The sequence below is a fragment of the Convolutriloba macropyga genome, chromosome 15 (genome assembly GCF_964194025.1).
Source record: "Convolutriloba macropyga chromosome 15, txConMacr16.3, whole genome shotgun sequence".
In the NCBI taxonomy this organism is placed as follows: domain Eukaryota; kingdom Metazoa; phylum Xenacoelomorpha; order Acoela; family Convolutidae; genus Convolutriloba; species Convolutriloba macropyga.
Window position 1 is genome coordinate 38,398,216 of NC_134482.1, and position 18,194 is coordinate 38,416,409.

At 34.4% G+C, this 18,194-nt stretch overlaps 2 protein-coding genes across 3 annotated transcripts in view; both read right to left on the minus strand.

The window, feature by feature from the left end:
* The window catches only part of LOC142353939 (ras-related protein Rab-18-B-like), a 476,381-nt gene that overhangs the window by 294,943 nt on the left and 163,244 nt on the right, over window positions 1–18,194 (minus strand). The gene's annotated exons all lie outside the window — the stretch shown is intronic.
* LOC142353938 (cysteine-rich hydrophobic domain-containing protein 2-like) overlaps window positions 11,165–18,194 on the minus strand; it is a 33,113-nt gene continuing 26,083 nt past the window's right edge. The window contains exons 8-9 of one of the 2 annotated variants that reach the window (XM_075406169.1): window positions 17,854–17,913; window positions 11,170–11,492 (exon numbers count right to left, since the gene is read on the minus strand). In XM_075406169.1, coding sequence (XP_075262284.1) covers window positions 11,442–11,492; window positions 17,854–17,913 — 111 coding nt within the window. In that variant the 3' untranslated portion in view covers window positions 11,170–11,441. Of the gene's footprint in view, window positions 11,493–17,853; window positions 17,914–18,194 lie in introns of both variants that reach the window. The other variant, XM_075406170.1, reaches the window with a different exon arrangement.

Below are 18,194 nucleotides of genomic sequence, written 5' to 3' on the forward strand. Positions count from 1 at the left end.
ACCAACGCATAGGCCTACGACGGGGATAGTCGAACATTTTTATACATAGGTAGCAAAGCCTGATCTTTCTTAGATTACATCACGTTTTAGTTCAGCTAAAACTCTGACCCTAAGTCTAGCGAGAGAGCATTAAAAAATTCAGGGTTTGATAAAGCCCTTCTTTCATTCAAAAAGATACGCTAGCTGATTCTGATTTACAGTTTTGCACCTGCTGACACGCAAGTGCAAAAGTTTTTGTTTCTAGGCACAAAATTTTCTAATTCTTCTCAGGTTAGGGTGTTTCTCTGCGACCGTGATCAGACAAAATCCTCCACACAGCACAAATCGTACATAAAATACGTTAATAAACAGCATTCAAGCAAGATTTGGTAAAACATAAGACAACCAAACTATTGATAGCTGTCCACAACAGCAACATAAATAGCATTAGAGTTATTTTAGATACAAAAAAAAACAATTAGTGAGCGCTCTAACTGCACTTTAAGTGCTAACTATAAAAGCAGTGACTCATAACACTCCTAGTGCAACAAAGTTTTTTTGTGAATGTCATCGTGCAACCATAAACTAAGCAACCATTAACCAATGATACAAGCCAAAGCCATTTCAAGCAAAACCAAAACAAAGTCAACCTCCAAGGCTCAACTCATGCAACTCTTGAAGTTCAAAGTCCTTGAGTGGGAATCAGCACAAGACCTGCTCGACGAACAGATGCAACAAACAGAAGCAGCAGCCGACCTCCAAGAGCTCGTTGACGAACTTCGACTGCGAAAAGCGGAACTTGATCACATATATAACGGACTCATAGAACAACCGTTGACACAAGAAGAGTTCGACACTGTTGCTGCAGAGTCTGCACGCATAAATTGCAAATGGCTGAGAACCACACAAAAAATCAGATTGCTCCATGGGTCAAATCATAAAAAAACATCTCTTCCGACACCTCCTCGGAAGAACCCGACAAACTACGGAGCAAGGTTCTTGTTTCAGAAACCAGACGAAAACAACCAAGCGGAATGAGACGTAAAACGCCAATGCAAAATGCAGGTGAAAACGCATAGAGCGGGGATGAGGTATTCAGTTCTGATGACCATGATGGTGTACCGTCCGAAACCGTCATCGTGATCTTCAAAAAGAGCAAGTGGAGCAAAATAAAACTCTCAGCAACAGAAACCAAAAAAACAGTGAGATGCAGGAGCATCGCAGCCTCAGCGAAGATGCGAAACAGGTTCAGAATTGCCCAATTTTTGATGTGAATGTTCCAAATCAAGGTTTTGCTACCCTCAATATTTCAAGCGATCAACCATCAGACACTGTGTACTGGAATTCCGGTACAACACCTGGATTTCAACCTCAAGCAATGCCTGACAATTTCATTCAGCCTTTTGCAGACAATTACTATCCACGTGCTCAGCAACAGACACGTCATTTGCTCGGTAGTCAAATTGATCACTCATTCCCAGAGACAAACAAAATGATGAACGCTTCCAACGGATAGATTATCCGTCACTTAAATTTCAGCCACAGCAGTTTTCTGAGCAAGTTCCCACAACGACCCCACCATTCTGAATGGACCAATCATCAAGTGATGATGAATGCGTTCAGTCTACCAAAGATTAGTCTTGACCATTTCTCAGGCGACCCTTTGATGTGGCCACAATGGCACAGTTTTTTCAAGTCAACCATTCACGAAAATCCAGCTTTCAACTGTTCAGAAAATGACATACTTGCAAAACTCTGTAACTCACAAAGCAAAAGACTTCATCTGTGGTTACTCTTACAACGGACACTTCTATGAGGAGGCACTTCAGGAACTTATCAGAAGGTTTGGAAAGTCGCAGCATGATGTGAGTGCGTACCTCACACTTGACCAATGGCCTAAGACCTGAATGGATGATGCCAGCAGCTTTGTAAGTTTTGCGTCCTTCCTCAGACGTTTGGTACACCTTTCGACATCACCACTTTGAATCGGACCTAAAAGCTTCTGCGGTAGTTAAAGTTGCCAAGGACAAGTTGACAACACCAATGACGATTCGCTGGAATCAACATGTACGGAGCATGAGAATAGAGCAACCCAATTTGGCTGATTTTGCAGATTGGATAAGCAAATATGCAGAGGCTTGCGAGGCTGTCTCTCCACAAAGACCAGACCGGGTTACCTCTTCAATCATGTCAAACTAATGCATAAAACTCACTCAAGCGGAAAATTTTGAAGCAGTAAATTTGAACTTCTGATGTCAATTATTTTGTTCTTTTCTGATGAATTTATTTGCTAAGTTTTGTTGTTGCTTGCCGGAGTGTAAACGGTCCGTAACCGTTTAGCCCCCAATCCTTCCCCTTGCTATTTAATTCAAATTTATTGAGTTCATATTCATAATCGCTGTAAAATTCATATCTCTAACTTTGATTTTTCATGACTTTCAATGCCAAAGCTTTTCATTCATTATCATACATGAGTTTCATCGTGCCACACTTAGCTTTGATCATAAATGCGGGTATAAACCACATCTTTGTAAGCTATAATTTGACAATCATACAAGCTTATAGAAGACACAGCAAAACAAACTCCAGTCGTTGTCTCAGAAAGCGGATCAGACTAAAGAAAAGATAACAACATCAAACATTCTGATCTGATTTAATAAACTTTTGTAACAGCAAGCGAGTGGTCCAGCGAATTAGATCTCGCCATAGCAATCAAAATTTTTCGCAGATTTGTGTCAATTTCGCAACTCTTATTGTTCCGACCCACTTGTGGGGGGAGGAACTATATACCCAAACGGACTTTTTTTGTTAAGTCTATATATTGGAAGATAGAGATATTCATCGTAGAGAGTTGAGAGATTGGTATCATTAGAAAGCCCGTCCAGTGTACAATCTGCTTGATTTTCGTTTTTTGCAGGTAGAAATCGAGGTTGAAAGTTCTATATTAAACGGAAATCCGTTGTTTTTATTCATATTTTTCGTATTCTTTAACCAAACTTTCGTCAATTTTGCTACGATTTGTTTCATTTCTTAACAACAAGGTTGGTGGTTTTAATTTAATGGGTAGTGGAGTCACAATAACATACGCTGTCACAATCTTTGAAAACTCCAGGAAACCCGAGTTGTAGTTTCGTTTGCTATAGTAGTCTTCTGGAATAAAAACTTGGCCGGTTTTTCGAAAAATGAATAATTATGCAAAATGCATCATTTATTTTCGGTTTTAAACATTTCAATTGCTAATTAATCGTTTTTGCAAACTCATCGAATAATCAATGATTCTACTTGGACGTGCATCAAATCAGGGTTAGGTTTGGACTCAATTTGGTTTCTTATAATAAATAATTATTCGGATTATTTTGGGGCACGGTCTCTTCCAAATTATTTTCGCAGTTTTGTTTTTTTTTACATTGACTACCGACAAAAATGATTTCAAATCAAGGTCGAGTTAATGTCAGAGCTTATTTACAACAAAATGAATACATATTATGTCTTCAGAGAAAAGCTCATACTTGTCATGACATTGAAAATCTGTTTAGTAAATATTAATTGATTTCTTTTGTTTTGCCTTCAATTGTCATTCTTTCATTCTTTTTGCAGCATCATGACTTTGTATTACTGGTCAATGACTCGATTGAGTTCTTTACGGGCTATAGGTGGGCCAATGCAATGCTTTCAGTTATTATCAAATGTCTCTGAGGACTGAACAATTTGTTTTAAGAAAATGTCAGTGACGTTTTGAACATTGCCGATTTTTTCAGTCTTTTGGGGATCTTTTTTCTAAGCACATGTAACCTAGTCTCAATGTAAACAGAAAAGAAATTACTCAAAGTGATGTCAAAGATCTGTTAATAATTTTTTTATTTATAACTAATGGTTTCTTGGCTTTCTTACGAAATTGCATAAAAATTTGTGGGTTTTGCATATTTGCCTATATTTGAGGTTGTAATTTGTTCCCTTTTCAAATTACCACATTTCAAAGATACTTCCAATGGGAAATGAAAGAATGCGCAAACGAAAAATTTAAAAGATTTCAGTGAATAGCTTAGTTTTAACGGCTGCGAAACAGTTCTCTCGCATCGTTCTTTTGTTGTCGTACGGTATATTATTGACAACGAATAACAGTAATTGCCTCTAGGTATGTTTAAACGAATTTATTTACTCAATTCAGTTCATAGCTACCGGTTTTAGTGACTTTCAATTATCCTTTTGTTAAAATATTTTTGTACTTCCAAATTTTTGTTCTCATCTACGTCAACAAGTAACTTAGTCTCATTGCGACAGAGCTCATCAACTTTCTCTTGGTCCAAACAATATTTGCGCTGAGTTTTCGATACTTGACAATTTTTGTGGTTCATTTTCTTGTCTTTTTCGTAAAGACCCTTTTCAGGGAGGGGAAAATCAAGTTTTTAAAGGTTTCCAATGTCTTACGGTTTTAATGATTCAACACTGTCTTCGAAAAATTGTTTGAGGAATTTTGAGTTCTGTCCGTATTCTGTATTTGATGTTGTTATCGTCTTACGATTCAGTCTCACTAATAACAAGCGCAACTAGCTTCCTGAGCAGTTGAAAGTTAATTTGTTTTTGTTTTAATTTGAAAGATTATGTGGTTTGTTGTGGAATTTCGTATCATTTTTTTGAGAATACAATTTTTAAAAAAATCAGTTGATTTTTGGGCTTTAGCATTTTTATCTTATTTCAGCCAATTTTGTAGCTTCTTAGTAACTCTTTTCAAACGATGTAAGAGTTGTTCTGTCCATTTCTTCTTTGCCTGCCTTACGCGCTTTTCTCATTTATGATTGCAATTGTCTGAAACTACGGAAGCCATAATCTAATAATCTTCCTAGGACTTCAAATAAGAGGAAGCTAAAACCAACTTTACTCGTTTTTTTTCATTTCATCTTTCGTTTACGCTCCGAGCTCTTTTTTCCATCCACTTCACTTCGCATTATCTTTTCAACCAATAAGATTTGTTCAATGGGTTTTACATAAATCAGAATGCTGGATCTTTTATGCCTCCTCGAGGCTTAGTCGGCATATAACTTTAACTTCCTTGTTCCCTCAGTCCCACTTGCCATTTGTTAACATAGAAACGTGCTATATGACAACAAATTATTTGTAAGTGGGAGTTATTAAAATTACAAAAGAAAACGGGTGGAAGAGGAGGGGGAACAGAATCTATCCAAAAATGACAATTAATTCAACACGTGGTCAACGACGAGCCCAATTCTGTTTTTGTTCAAAACCCTCTAAACTTATCTCGAATTAGCGCAGAGCAAACGCCCATTTCATTTCATTTGCTAAGAAATTATGGAGGTCTCAAAAATGAGAAGCATGATAATATCTGACAAGAAATAAACGACACGCTATTGTAATGTGTGATTGAGAAACCACTTTATATCATTTTCGAAATCGAACACAATATTTCAGAATATTAATTGAGATGACAGATAAATGGAAAGCTAAATCTATATAATTCTATAGTAATGTTACAACAATGAAGTATTAATTTAAACTTGTCTGTTCCAGCATAAATTCTAAAGTAACTTTAAGTGAAAGCGCCCTACACTTAATGACAGAAATGGTAAAGTAATTAGCTTCATATTTGATTAGGGGGGGGGGGGGGGTATTTCAGTAACTAAATGTACGTTCGACTCCTGTTTTATATTTTTATTTTTATGCAGTTTAATTCAGCCCTCTATCATTTCACCCTGATTTTAGTTCATTATACAAAATCAAAAATCCTAGATCAAAAATCCTAAATCAAAAATCCTAATGAAAAATACTTTGTTCAATTTGTTAAATATTGTATTTATTAAGATAAAAGTTAACAGAAAGGCTTAATAAGACAACTGCGTTTAACGTAGAATATTCGGTCTTATGATCTCGAATGAAAAAAGGAATCGAACGCTCAACATGTGAACAAAATTTTCAGTCTTTCCTTTTTAACTTTTTGCAAACAAGAGACTGATTTGGCATACCTTATGCACAAAACCATTTCAATGATTTGACTGTAAAGCTTTGACTGTACCTCTGTGCGTTGAGTGTATCAATAGGTACCAGTTATAGTCCCCAGAAGTTAAAGAGGTTTCTAGTATTTGGGTGATTCTGGAATTTGTATCGTGTAAAATGTCACAAATTTCTGAGATTTCCTCCTTCGTGCCGGACACCAGTACGTTAAGCAACCCGAGTTATAGAGCACATACAATTAGATGGTAAATCACTATGTACAATTATGTCAGATGCGCGTGGGAGTGCAAATGGGGGGGGGGGGGTGGAAAAGATCCAATTTCTGACACAGTTGTCTAATCAGCATTTACCTGATAATGCTCTCATTGCCTGACTAACCCCAGACTTTGTATGAAACCTTATCAGGTCTTCCGCGGTATAAATTCTTGGAATCATTCGGATAGAAATTCTAGCATTAATCTACCATAAACACACAATAAAATGTGACTAAATTTTCTGATCGCTAAACTGTTAAGGAGCCGAATACTTAAATATATATGTGCCTTATCAACGACTTGTTTGCAGCAAGATTACGATCATTCGCCAAGAACAAAATTTCATATAAACTGATTTATTCCTCAATCAACTGATTTATTCGCATACAACAAGCCCTATATATAATCTTCGAACTAAAAATAAGACTGAAAATTTTGGTTAAACTGTCATGAAAAATAACCGCAAGTGTTTAAACTCACTTTGAAATCGAGAAATACTGGGCGAGAGGTTCTTAAGCTCTCATTGTAATAAAGTAGATAAGAATGAAATGAGATTGCACGGGACAATAAGCCTTAAGGGCTAGTACAGCGACATTATAGTTAGTTGTTCTTCTTGTTTGTTTATTTGTTGTTGGTTTGTTTTTGTTTACTCTTCGCTCCATTCTGCTATTTGTGCATTGGCTCAATCAGGCTTCAGGATTTGTAATTTGGGAAGGAAAGATATTCTAAGCACCTGAAACATTCGAAAGGAAAAACATGAAAAGCTGATTTCCGGAAAATAGTTAAGAACTTGACTGTTGAGACCCATAGTAATAAAGACCACCATTACCGAAGATAAAAGAATGCGATTCAAAGAACGAGCTCCTGGTTTTAGATTCTTACACTATTTTTGCGAATGATAATTCCTTCAACAAAAATTTAATTCATGCATGGTGGTCTTAATTCAACAAGGGTGCTCGTTAATGTGCGTTCGCACATGATGTTCCGACCCGAGCTCATCGACATTTTTGACTTAATTGTCAACCTGATGAGATAATTAAAAATAGATATTTGAGTTTAAAAAATCGTAACACAACCGCACTACTAATGGAATTACATGACATCCCGCCCAGATGCAGCGCTCACAAAATCTGCTACTGTTGGGTTAATGAGATAACAGTTCAAAAGGAACCCGAATTTTTTGAAATTATGAAAACTCGTCACATCGAAGTCATAAAACCAAAAGTTAAAAATTAAAACCGCTAACAGATTAACTTTTTATGCAAGAAAAAAAGAGTGGTTCTATCTTTACTGAGATTGACTTACAGTTCATGGAAGTAGGTTTAATAAAATTTGGTGTTCAAAAAATTTCAAATTTTATTTTAAAAGTCTTAACAGCAACTAAATTCAACAGCTCTCGGCGGAAGTCAATAAATACGCAAAGTTACTCCTCAATGGGATTATAAAGATGTTCGTCATTCTTAAATCATCGATAAGACATCACAATAAGTCTTATGAATATGAAAACAACAACAAAAGCAGGCAAAAACCAAAAATTCAGAAAAAAGAAGAAAGTGTCGGAGCCAATTAAACAAAAAACTTTTCTCTGAAAACTTTGTTTGATCCATTCAAAGTATTCTCTAAGCCACTGGGAACTATAATTAATGGGATACTAAGATAAAAATTGAAATGTGATCAAAATTTAAAAAAAATATATCCAAAAACTAAAAAAAAATTATGAGAACTCGTGTCATTGAAGTCATAAAACCAATTGTTGCAAGATAAAACCCCTTACCAGACTAGTTTTAGTTGCAGTAGAAAAGATAGAGGTCCTGTCATCACTGACACTGACCTAGAGTTCACGAAAACAAATTTAAGTTTGGTTAATGTCCAAAAAAGTTCCGAAAAAATTATTTTTAAAAATTATAAAAAGTATTAACAGCCAGTAAATTCAAGAGCTTTCATAGTAATTTAAAAATACGCTATCTTATGCCTCGATGGGAATACATGGATGTTTGTCATCAATAGGTTATCAGTAAGACATCACAATAAGTCCGATGGTTATGAAAACAACGACAAATATAGGCAAAAACCAAAAAAAATTCAGCAGAAATGCGAATAGAAAAGGTGGAAGCCAATTAAACCATAACCTTTTCTGTGAAAACTTCGTCTATGATCCATTGGACGTCTCCTCTGAACCAATGCGAACTATCAATATTAGGACAATGAGATTAGATTTAAAAAAAAACAAAATTACAAAATCCGAATTTTTTTTTCAAATTATGAATACTATCGTTATTGAAGTCATAAAACACATAGTTAGAAGATAAAACCACTTATAAGATTAATTTTGGTTTACTGAGACTGTCTTACTGTTCATGACAATAAGCTTAATATCGGTTAAAGTTCAAAAAAAACTTCGAAAAATTGTTTTTTAAAGTCTTAGCAGACATTGGCTGTCCACTCAGAGAACTATATAGGTTTGCTTAATGCATATTAGGAATTCAATCGCCCTTGTAGTTAGTCTATGCCATACGACTCCCAAAATTTATTAGGATCTCAAAGAAAATCAAAATTTCATTAAAAATTTCAAATACTCAGAGTTGAATACAAAAACATACCAGGCAGATTGCCGGAAAATAGCCGCCGTTTATTCCAATAAGCATGATTGGGATTGAAAGAATAGAAGACATTGAAAAAAATATTTTTGTACAAAAACATTTTTAAGTCCGATTTATTTTGATGGCATTTCGTAGTTGAACATACTTCTGTTTCTTAGAGAGAGGCTACAGGGGCTACTATCAATACCAATAAGCATAAGAGATGGTGACTAAGACGTATAGGAACGACGTTCAAATAGCAGGCATCTAAAATTGGGCTTTATAGGTTTGTCCCGTTTCTATTTCTGACTTCAATTTTTTATACTGACTCTGTTCATTTTGAATTGCTTTGCTGAGCAACTGATGTTCAAATTCATTTTTAGCAGAATGAGAGGAGAGAAACTAGCCTAGAGAAGTCAAAAAGATTTCACGCAAAAATGTCGAAAAAGCGGCAAAATGATGAGGGCGGCTATTAAAAAAACACATGAGTGATCCCTTGAGAACGAATATTTTGTTCATTGGGTTTACTGTAAATGTTTGTCATTAACAGAACCTCGATATGAGAAGTGACTGGTCTCTAAATGACTAAAATGACAATAACGAATACGAAAATTTTTCTAAAAAAACTCAAATTGAATTCGACTTTTTTATTGTAAACTTCCCCATGAGACCAGAACTAGTCTTTTTATCGGTCTATTGGTAGCAAAAAATTTATTCATTTTGTAGCGTGAAATGTAAGTTTGAAATATTATTTTCATAGAATAAAAATTTCGCTAAAAGTGAACAAAATCATGCAAATATCACGTGTTCACACAAAATTTTAAACCTCGATAAATCCTCGAAATTCAAAAAAAAAATCTTTTTATTTTCGAATTCTACGCTGGACGAGCTTTTTAATGATACCACTCACATTTCACTACGATAAATATATCGATCGGTCAAAATTGACTGAACAGAAAAAACCCATTTGAGTATATAGTTTCTCCCCCCGCAAGTGGGTCGGGAACAATTAGCGTTAAATTTCAATTTAAAGACTTAGTAAGGTTATGTAGAGGTTCATTTTATTATCTGAGGAAGTCATGTTTGGTAAAAAAATTACAAGATTAAACGAAAACCATATAAAAGGCAGCAACAAATGAGGTTTCGTAGACAAATTCGGCTGCTTATAGGTAGCAGTCAAATAAAGGTCATTCCTTGACTTCTTAGCGCGTGATCAAATCTAGAATTGCGAAAAAAAATTAATAGCAGCGAGGATACAGGGATTAGTATTATTACCAATAATTATTAGAGCTCATAACTAAGACTTGTTAAAACAAGGAGGCTCGTTAATATGCGTTAATGGCTCGTTAAAGTAATTAGCTTCATATTTGATTGGGGGGGGGGGTATTTCAGTAACTAAATGTACGTTCGACTCCTGTTTTATATTTTTATTTTTATGCAGTTTAATTCAGCCCTCTATCATTTCACCCTGATTTTAGTTCATTATACAAAATCCAAAATCCTAGATCAAAAATCCTAAATCAAAAATCCTAATGAAAAATACTTTGTTCAATTTGTTAAATATTGTATTTATTAAGATAAAAGTTTAACGTAGAACTTTAATAAGACAACTGCGTTTAACGTAGAATATTCGGTTTTATGATCTCGAATGAAAAAGGAATCGAACGCTCAACATGTGAACAAAATTTTCAGTCTTTCCTTTTTAACTTTTTGCAAACAAGAGACTGATTTGGCAAACTTTATGCACAAAACCATTTCAATGATTTGACTGTAAAGCCTTGACTGTACCTCTGTGCGTTGAGTGTATCAATAGGTACCAGTTATAGTCCCCCAGAAGTTAAAGAGGTTTCTAGAAATTGGGTGATTCTGGGATTTCTATCGTGTAAAATCTCACAAATTTCTGAGATTTCCTCCTTCGTGCCGCACCTCAGTACGTTAAGCAACCCGAGTTATAGAGCACATACAATTAGATGGTAAATTACTATGTACAATTATGTCAGATGCGCGTCGGAGTGCAAATGGGGGGGGAGGTGGAAAAGATCCAATTTCTGACACAGTTGTCTAATCAGCATTTACCTGATAATGCTCTCATTGCCTGACTAACCCCAGACTTTGTATGAAACCTTATCAGGTCTTCCGCGGTATAAATTTTTGGAATCATTCGGATAGAAATTCTAGCATTAATCTACCATAAACACACAATAAAATGTGACTAAATTTTCTGATCGCTAAACTGTTAAGGAGCCGAATACTTAAATATATATGTGCCTTATCAACGACTTGTTTGCAGCAAGATTACGATCATTCGCCAAGAACAAAATTTCATATAAACTGATTTATTCCTCAATCAACTGATTTATTCGCATACAACAAGCCCTATATATAATCTTCGAACTAAAAATAAGACTGAAAATTTTGGTTAAACTGTCATGAAAAATAACCGCAAGTGTTTAAACTCACTTTGAAATCGAGAAATACTGGGCGAGAGGTTCTTAAGCTCTCATTGTAATAAAGTAGATAAGAATGAAATGAGATTGCACGGGACAATAAGCCTTAAGGGCTAGTACAGCGACATTATAGTTAGTTGTTCTTCTTGTTTGTTTATTTGTTGTTGGTTTGTTTTTGTTTACTCTTCGCTCCATTCTGCTATTTGTGCATTGGCTCAATCAGGCTTCAGGATTTGTAATTTGGGAAGGAAAGATATTCTAAGCACCTGAAACATTCGAAAGGAAAAACATGAAAAGCTGATTTCCGGAAAATAGTTTAGAACTTGACTGTTGAGACCCATAGTAATAAAGACCACCATTATCGAAGATAAAAGAATGCGATTCAAAGAACGAGCTCCTGGTTTTAGATTCTTACACTATTTTTGCGAATAATAATTCCTTCAACAAAAATTTAATTCATGCATGGTGGTCTTAATTCAACAAGGGTACTCGTTAATGTGCGTTCGCACATGATGTTCCGACCCGAGCTCATCTACATTTTTGACTTAAATGTCAACCAAATGAACAGTTAATCGAAAATATATGATTGAGTTTAAAAAAATCTTTACACACCCAAACTAGTAATTGAATTACCTAGGGCCATGCCTCATTAAAGCGCTCACGAGATCTGCCATTAAAAAGACTACGAGAAAAAAAACAAACAACAAAATCAGCAAAAAAAAATTCACGGCAAAAATTCAATGTCTAAATTTAAATGCACCTTGTAACAACGTCAAAATGCAATCAGGTAAAACCAGGGTACACAAGTTTACTCTTTCTTTACTACACAGCAGATGAGATTTTTCCTTAATGGGACTAGGTAAAAAGTCGATAAAAAGAAATATTGAGGCAAAAATTGAAAAAATCATCAACATTTTTAAAAACGTTTCTTAACTTCATACGTCTCAAAAACCCTTAGCCTTTAACGTAAAAATTCTTGATAAAGTATCTACAAAAAAATCATTACTAAAACAATAAAACCTGTATCTGTTTAGACTAAGCCATAATAACCTAATAAATTTCTAGAACAACTCAAAAAACAAACAAATTGCGAAAACACAAACTATTGAAGCCATTAAAAACATTAGCTTTATCTGAATATTGTTTCCTTTTTTAATTATTATCTAAACTAATTCAGCTAAATTTACACTAAAAGATTAAATAGGTTCATTCGGTCCTTATTCTAAAAGCTTTGGGATTAGTTATCACACGAAAAAACATTATAGAAAAGAACAACAAAAACTGAAAGATTAAAAAATTTTAAAACTAACAATATCTTAAACTTTAAGGCTATTCGCTATAAACCGACTGCATTGAGTAACATCATTTTTTCATTCCTTAATTAGAAGCTAATGAGACCTCTCAGCGTTTTACGACTACAAAAAGAAAAAAAAACAGTCAAAAACAGCAAAGTAGAATAAAGAGAGAAAGTGTCGAAGCCATTAAAAAGTGAACTTTTCGGTAAAAACTTTCTATCTTCAGTTTTAACAACAATGAGATGCTCCTTCGTTTAAAAAATTGACTTCAAAAAATCAGCAAATATAAACAGGTATATCAAAACCGAGAAATCTTTCCGAAAAACAAGTAATATCAACGGGATTAAATTCAATAACTTTCAAAGGAAATCAACAAATACGCTAATTCATGTCTCGATGGGAAGAATATGATGTGTTTCATTCATAAGTCATCAATGGGACATCGCCAGTAGTCTTATGGTTATAAAAACAAAAATAAAAGCAAAAACCAAAAATTCCAAAGAAAAGTGCGAGAAGAATTTGTCAAGACATTTAAACAATAAACTTTTCTCGGAGTACTTTCTCTATGATCCATTGAACGTTTTTAAGTAAATGAGAACATCAGTATAATTAAAATGTAGACTTCATCAGTATAATGAAGATTTCAAAAAGAACCAAAATAATGAGAAAATGGTATCCAAAAATTTAAAAACAAATATGGAAACTCGTGGCATCGAAGTCATAAAACCAATAGTTAGAAGTCAAAATCGCTATCCAGATTATATTTGGTTGCAATAGAAAGGAAGGAGGTCTTGTCTTTACTGAAAATGAGTTCAAAAAATAGGTCTAAGATCGGTAAATTATGTAAAATTCGAAAAATTATGTTTTAACAGCCATTAGCTGTCCACTCAAAGCGCTAGATAGGTTTACTTAAAAATCTTAAAGGAGCCTAATGCACTCTTATTTAACAATTCTATGCTATAGGTCTTCAAAAAGTTAGTAAAATCTCACAGAAAATCAAAACTTCATTGAAAGTTACGAAACGTCAGAGTAGAAACCAAAAGAAAACAAGTGCGATCCCTCGAAAACTAATTTTTTGTTCATTGAACTTCATTTGACTGGATGTCATGTTCGCCATTAACGGAATCTTAATATGGAAAGTGACTAGTCTATAAGTGACTTCAAAAAACAAAAAAAATGCGAAAATTTTTCTAAAAAACAGCTCTCAAAGAGAATTCGAGTTTTATTTTTTATAGTAAACTTACTCATGAGACCAAAACTAGCAATTTCGTCGCCTTTCGTCTATCAGGAAAGAAAAAACGTTTCATTTAGTAGCGTGAAATGTAGTTCTGAATTGATACTTTTATAGAAAAAAAAATCTTAATTTGAACGAAAATTAAGCTAAAAGTAACAAAATCATGTCAAATGTCCTGTGTTCACACAAAACATAAAACCTCGATAACTCCTCGGAAAAATCGAAATTGAAAAAACCGTTTTAGTTCTCAACTGTACGCTGCACGAGCTTTTTAATGATACCACTCACATTTCTCTACGATGAATATATCGATCGGCCAAAATTGTCTGAACCCAAAAAAAACCCATTTGAGTAAATAGTTCCTCCCCCCACAAGTGGGGTCGGAACAACAAAAGTCAAATACCAAATATCTATTTTGTTTACTTTGCAGAGCACCTACCGTGAATTGCAGATTGAGGGGGATGTGATATGAAACTAGCTTAGGCACGTTTTAAAAAAGTACTACGGTCGGAAAGTTTAAAAGGCGCCAAAAACCGGTTTAGCGAAACAATTTGTCTTCTGACGTAGTAAAAAAAAGAAAGCTATGAGAGCAGACTCAGAAGGCGCGGGTGCTAAAAACATCAACCAACAAACGTCGGACGATTTCCTCTCGATCAACTGGCGAGGCAAAAACAATTTAGAAGGGGGTATAGGCTAGCGAAATTTTTACGGTGGAAAAACTTCTGACTCGCGAGGGGCTCCAAACCACGATCTCTTGGATGAGGGTTGAGTACAACCACTACGTTACACGGCCGATATGCACGGTCCGCTCTCACAATTGTTTTATTTTAGCAACAAGCATACTTTCTAAAAGAACTTAACTCAATTAACTCCAAAAATACTGTTACAAGATCTCAAACACGACATTTATTTTAAAAAGATTAAGTCAGCGAAACAGTAACAGGGAGTATAACTAAGAGCAAAACTGAAAACGTTTTCTATAAAAAGCGAAAAATTCGAAAATTATATGAATTTAAAGCTTTCATAAAAACTAATCATGCCTCACTAGAGAGCCGATGACTTGTCATTCACGAGCCCAAGTCAGAGGAGGCCACAAAGTTGACCATAAATACGGTCAAAACTGAAGAAGTCACTAAGATTGAAAGGATGTGTCAAGGTTTTTAAAGAGGACAGACAAAACTAAAACATTAAACAGCTTCAATTATGCTTCATTAGAGAGCCAGTGAGACCTGACATTATTGACGCTAAGTTAGAGCACAACAAACAAAATCACTAAACTCGATAGGACTCAAAACTGAATAGTGTTTTTGATGTAAAAATTGTCTGAGGAGTCACATAAGCCATTAACTGCTCTTTGACCAATACAAAAAACATGTCTAAATTTACTACTCTACTTTGACTGTTCATTGACAACAAAAAGTAGCAAAGTATGAACAGCTGGAAAATTGCCAAAAATAGCCGCAATAGCTTTGTAGGTCCTACAGTCTCAAAACGAGAGTAACAAAACAGACAAAAAAAACTTCTTTTTATTAATTGCTCAGATGTTAAAATTCAATTAGGAGCCAGTATAATTATTGCTCGGTCTATTATATGCTCTCCAGTCATTTTTGAAATGGGAAAACCACGCGTAACCAAAAACTTTATCAAGCAAATGAACAGAAAACGCAATCCACAGAGTGAAAAATGAAGTCACGCACACATTTCAGTCGAAAATGCATAAATGAATTAACAAAAATCAGATTTGAAGTGATTGTGACCTCATATGGTCGTAACAAAAATCTTGACAACGATATAAAAAACATAGCCGGAAGACTTCTGGAAGAGAATCAATATTTCACAAAGACAACCATACACTAAGCCAAAACAATACTTTTGCCTTAAAATATATAATCTTAACCGGTTTTAACAAAATGGTCAAATTTACACCGCTGTCACCACGAGGAAGATTTAATTACTGACATCATTGGAGCAAGTTAGAATTACAACACCTTTCAATATCAATGCAAAAAACGAACAGATTTAAAACAGAACACATATTTTTCGACAAAATATCACCGGTACACGTTGATACCGCAAAAGTTTAAATTATTAAAAACATGTAGTAACGTAGAAAAATGGACAAAACTAAAGACGGTTAATTACTGACAGGTTCAAAAACTCACAGGGCAAAAAATTTTCATGAAATAGAAAGATATAACCCCAAAATAAAATGTGCTAACCAAAAGACACATTGTGAAGGCATAATGCAGATAATATTCTTAGAAACTAAACCGGTAAGTCAGCGTGAAAATCTGGACTTCAGTAAAACGAAAACGTGATCAAAAGGTACAACGAAATAAAGAAAAGGAGAGCGCCTAAATAATAGCCGTTATAATATGAGCAAAAGCTAAATCATGAAATTTTTAACAACTAATAAAAGCAGAGCGTATAAAACTATAGAAGAATGCGAGAAATATAAATGCTAGAATGCGCACAATATGGACAAAAATTTTTTGGAAATAGACTAGTTCTTAACTTTTGAAAGTTAAAAATCAAATTATAAACTGAAGTAGAAAAACAAAAATACATCTTATTATTTAGTATTCGAGGCACAGAAAAATTGAAAAGCCATACATCTGTATAGATTAAAAAGTGGAAACCAGTTTAAAGATTCAAAACATTAAATTTGCAATTCTGAAAAAACTTTCAATGAATTTCAGACTGAGCGCGAAAAAAACAATTGAACTACTAATAAAAACGATATTAAGAACCCTGACGAAGCACAAAAAGACTTTTTAGTAATTAAACCAAAATATACTAAAAAAACTGAAAAAAAAACTGCCAGAATCGTATGTGCAATATCATCATAACTATTTTGCAAATAGGTCCGCGTACAGATTCAAAAACGGTGAAAAATGCCAAAATATGAGTAAAAACAGAAATATGTGCCTATTATGAACTTGAAACCCGTTATCAGGCTCTCGCAAAACACTGTGTTATCCATTTCACAGGGTTACATATTAATACAGCATCGAATAAAAATTATTTCCACAAAAAATTAAATTACAAGCAAAAAACAGGTCCAAAGGGACAAAAAGCGGCTAAAAACGAAGTCATTCACTGAACGCGGAGCATGATCAAAAAACTTCAATCGCTCACAAAAAATTTTTACACCGCAATTTACTTACTTTCGCTTATAGGTCAAAACGCCGTCTGGACGAATAGTACTTCCGGTTAAAAAACCTCAAAAAACTCAATATTCCTCCAGGAGTCGTAAAACCAAGAGCAGCCCAATAATAGCTCCAGCTGATTGCTTTGCAAGTACTAAACATACCCGGCAGATTGCCGGAAAACAGCCATCGTTGATTCCAATAAGCATGATTGGGATTGAACGAATAGAATATATTGAAAAAAAAAAAAGATTTTTGTACAAAAATATTTTTTAAGTCCGATTTATTTTGATGGCATTTCGTAGTTGAAAATACTTCTGTTTCTTAGAGAGAGGCTACAGGGGCTACTATCAACACCAATAAGCATTAGAGGTGGTAACTAAGACTTATAGGAACGACGTTCAAATAGCGGGCATCTAAAATTGGGCTTTATGGGTTTATCCCGTTTCTATTTCTGACTTCAATTTTTTATACCGACTCTGTTCATTTTGAATTGCTTTGCTTAGCAACTGATGTTCAAATTCACTTTTAGCAGAATGAGAGAAGAGAGAAACTAGCCTAGAGAAGTCAAAAAGATTTCACGCAAAATGTCGAAAAAGCGGCAAAATGGTAAAGCGAAAAAAAGTTTGACGAAGTAAAAAAAAAATACGAGCGCAATAATAGCCTGCTGAGATGAGGGCGGCTATTAAAAAGACAATGCATCGATACAATTTAAATTCTTTGAATTGTAAAAAACCAGGAACACCGTAATATAGCTACGCTCAGCTTACAGCTTCGCAGCTTTTTAAAAAAACAATTACGATGCCAACAAAACATAAACAAACATTGGAGGGTCGCTCAAGCGATCAAAAGAATGTTGAAGAATGAAAGTCAAGCAAAATTTTGCATTAAAGAAATCAGACTACGATAATTGCTTCATACTTCCTGACAATTAAAATTTTTTACTTACATATTCTGTCATGTTGTGGTTTTCACATCGCTGCTTGCAGAGCTGCCATTTCATGCCAAGCTAAAAAACATATTTAACTTATAAGAACGCACAGAAATAAGGCTTTCAGTGAAATGAGCATTTTAATACAGTAGTAGTAGTAGTAGTAGTAGTAGTAGTAGTAGTAGTAGTAGTAGTAGTAGTAGTAGTAGTAGTAGTAGTAGTAGTAGTAGTAGTAGTAGTAGTAGTAGTAGTAGTAGTAGTAGTAGTAGTAGTAGTAGTAGTAGTAGTAGTAGTAGTAGTAGTAGTAGTAGTAGTAGTAGTAGTAGTAGTAGTAGTAGTAGTAGTAGTAGTAGTAGTAG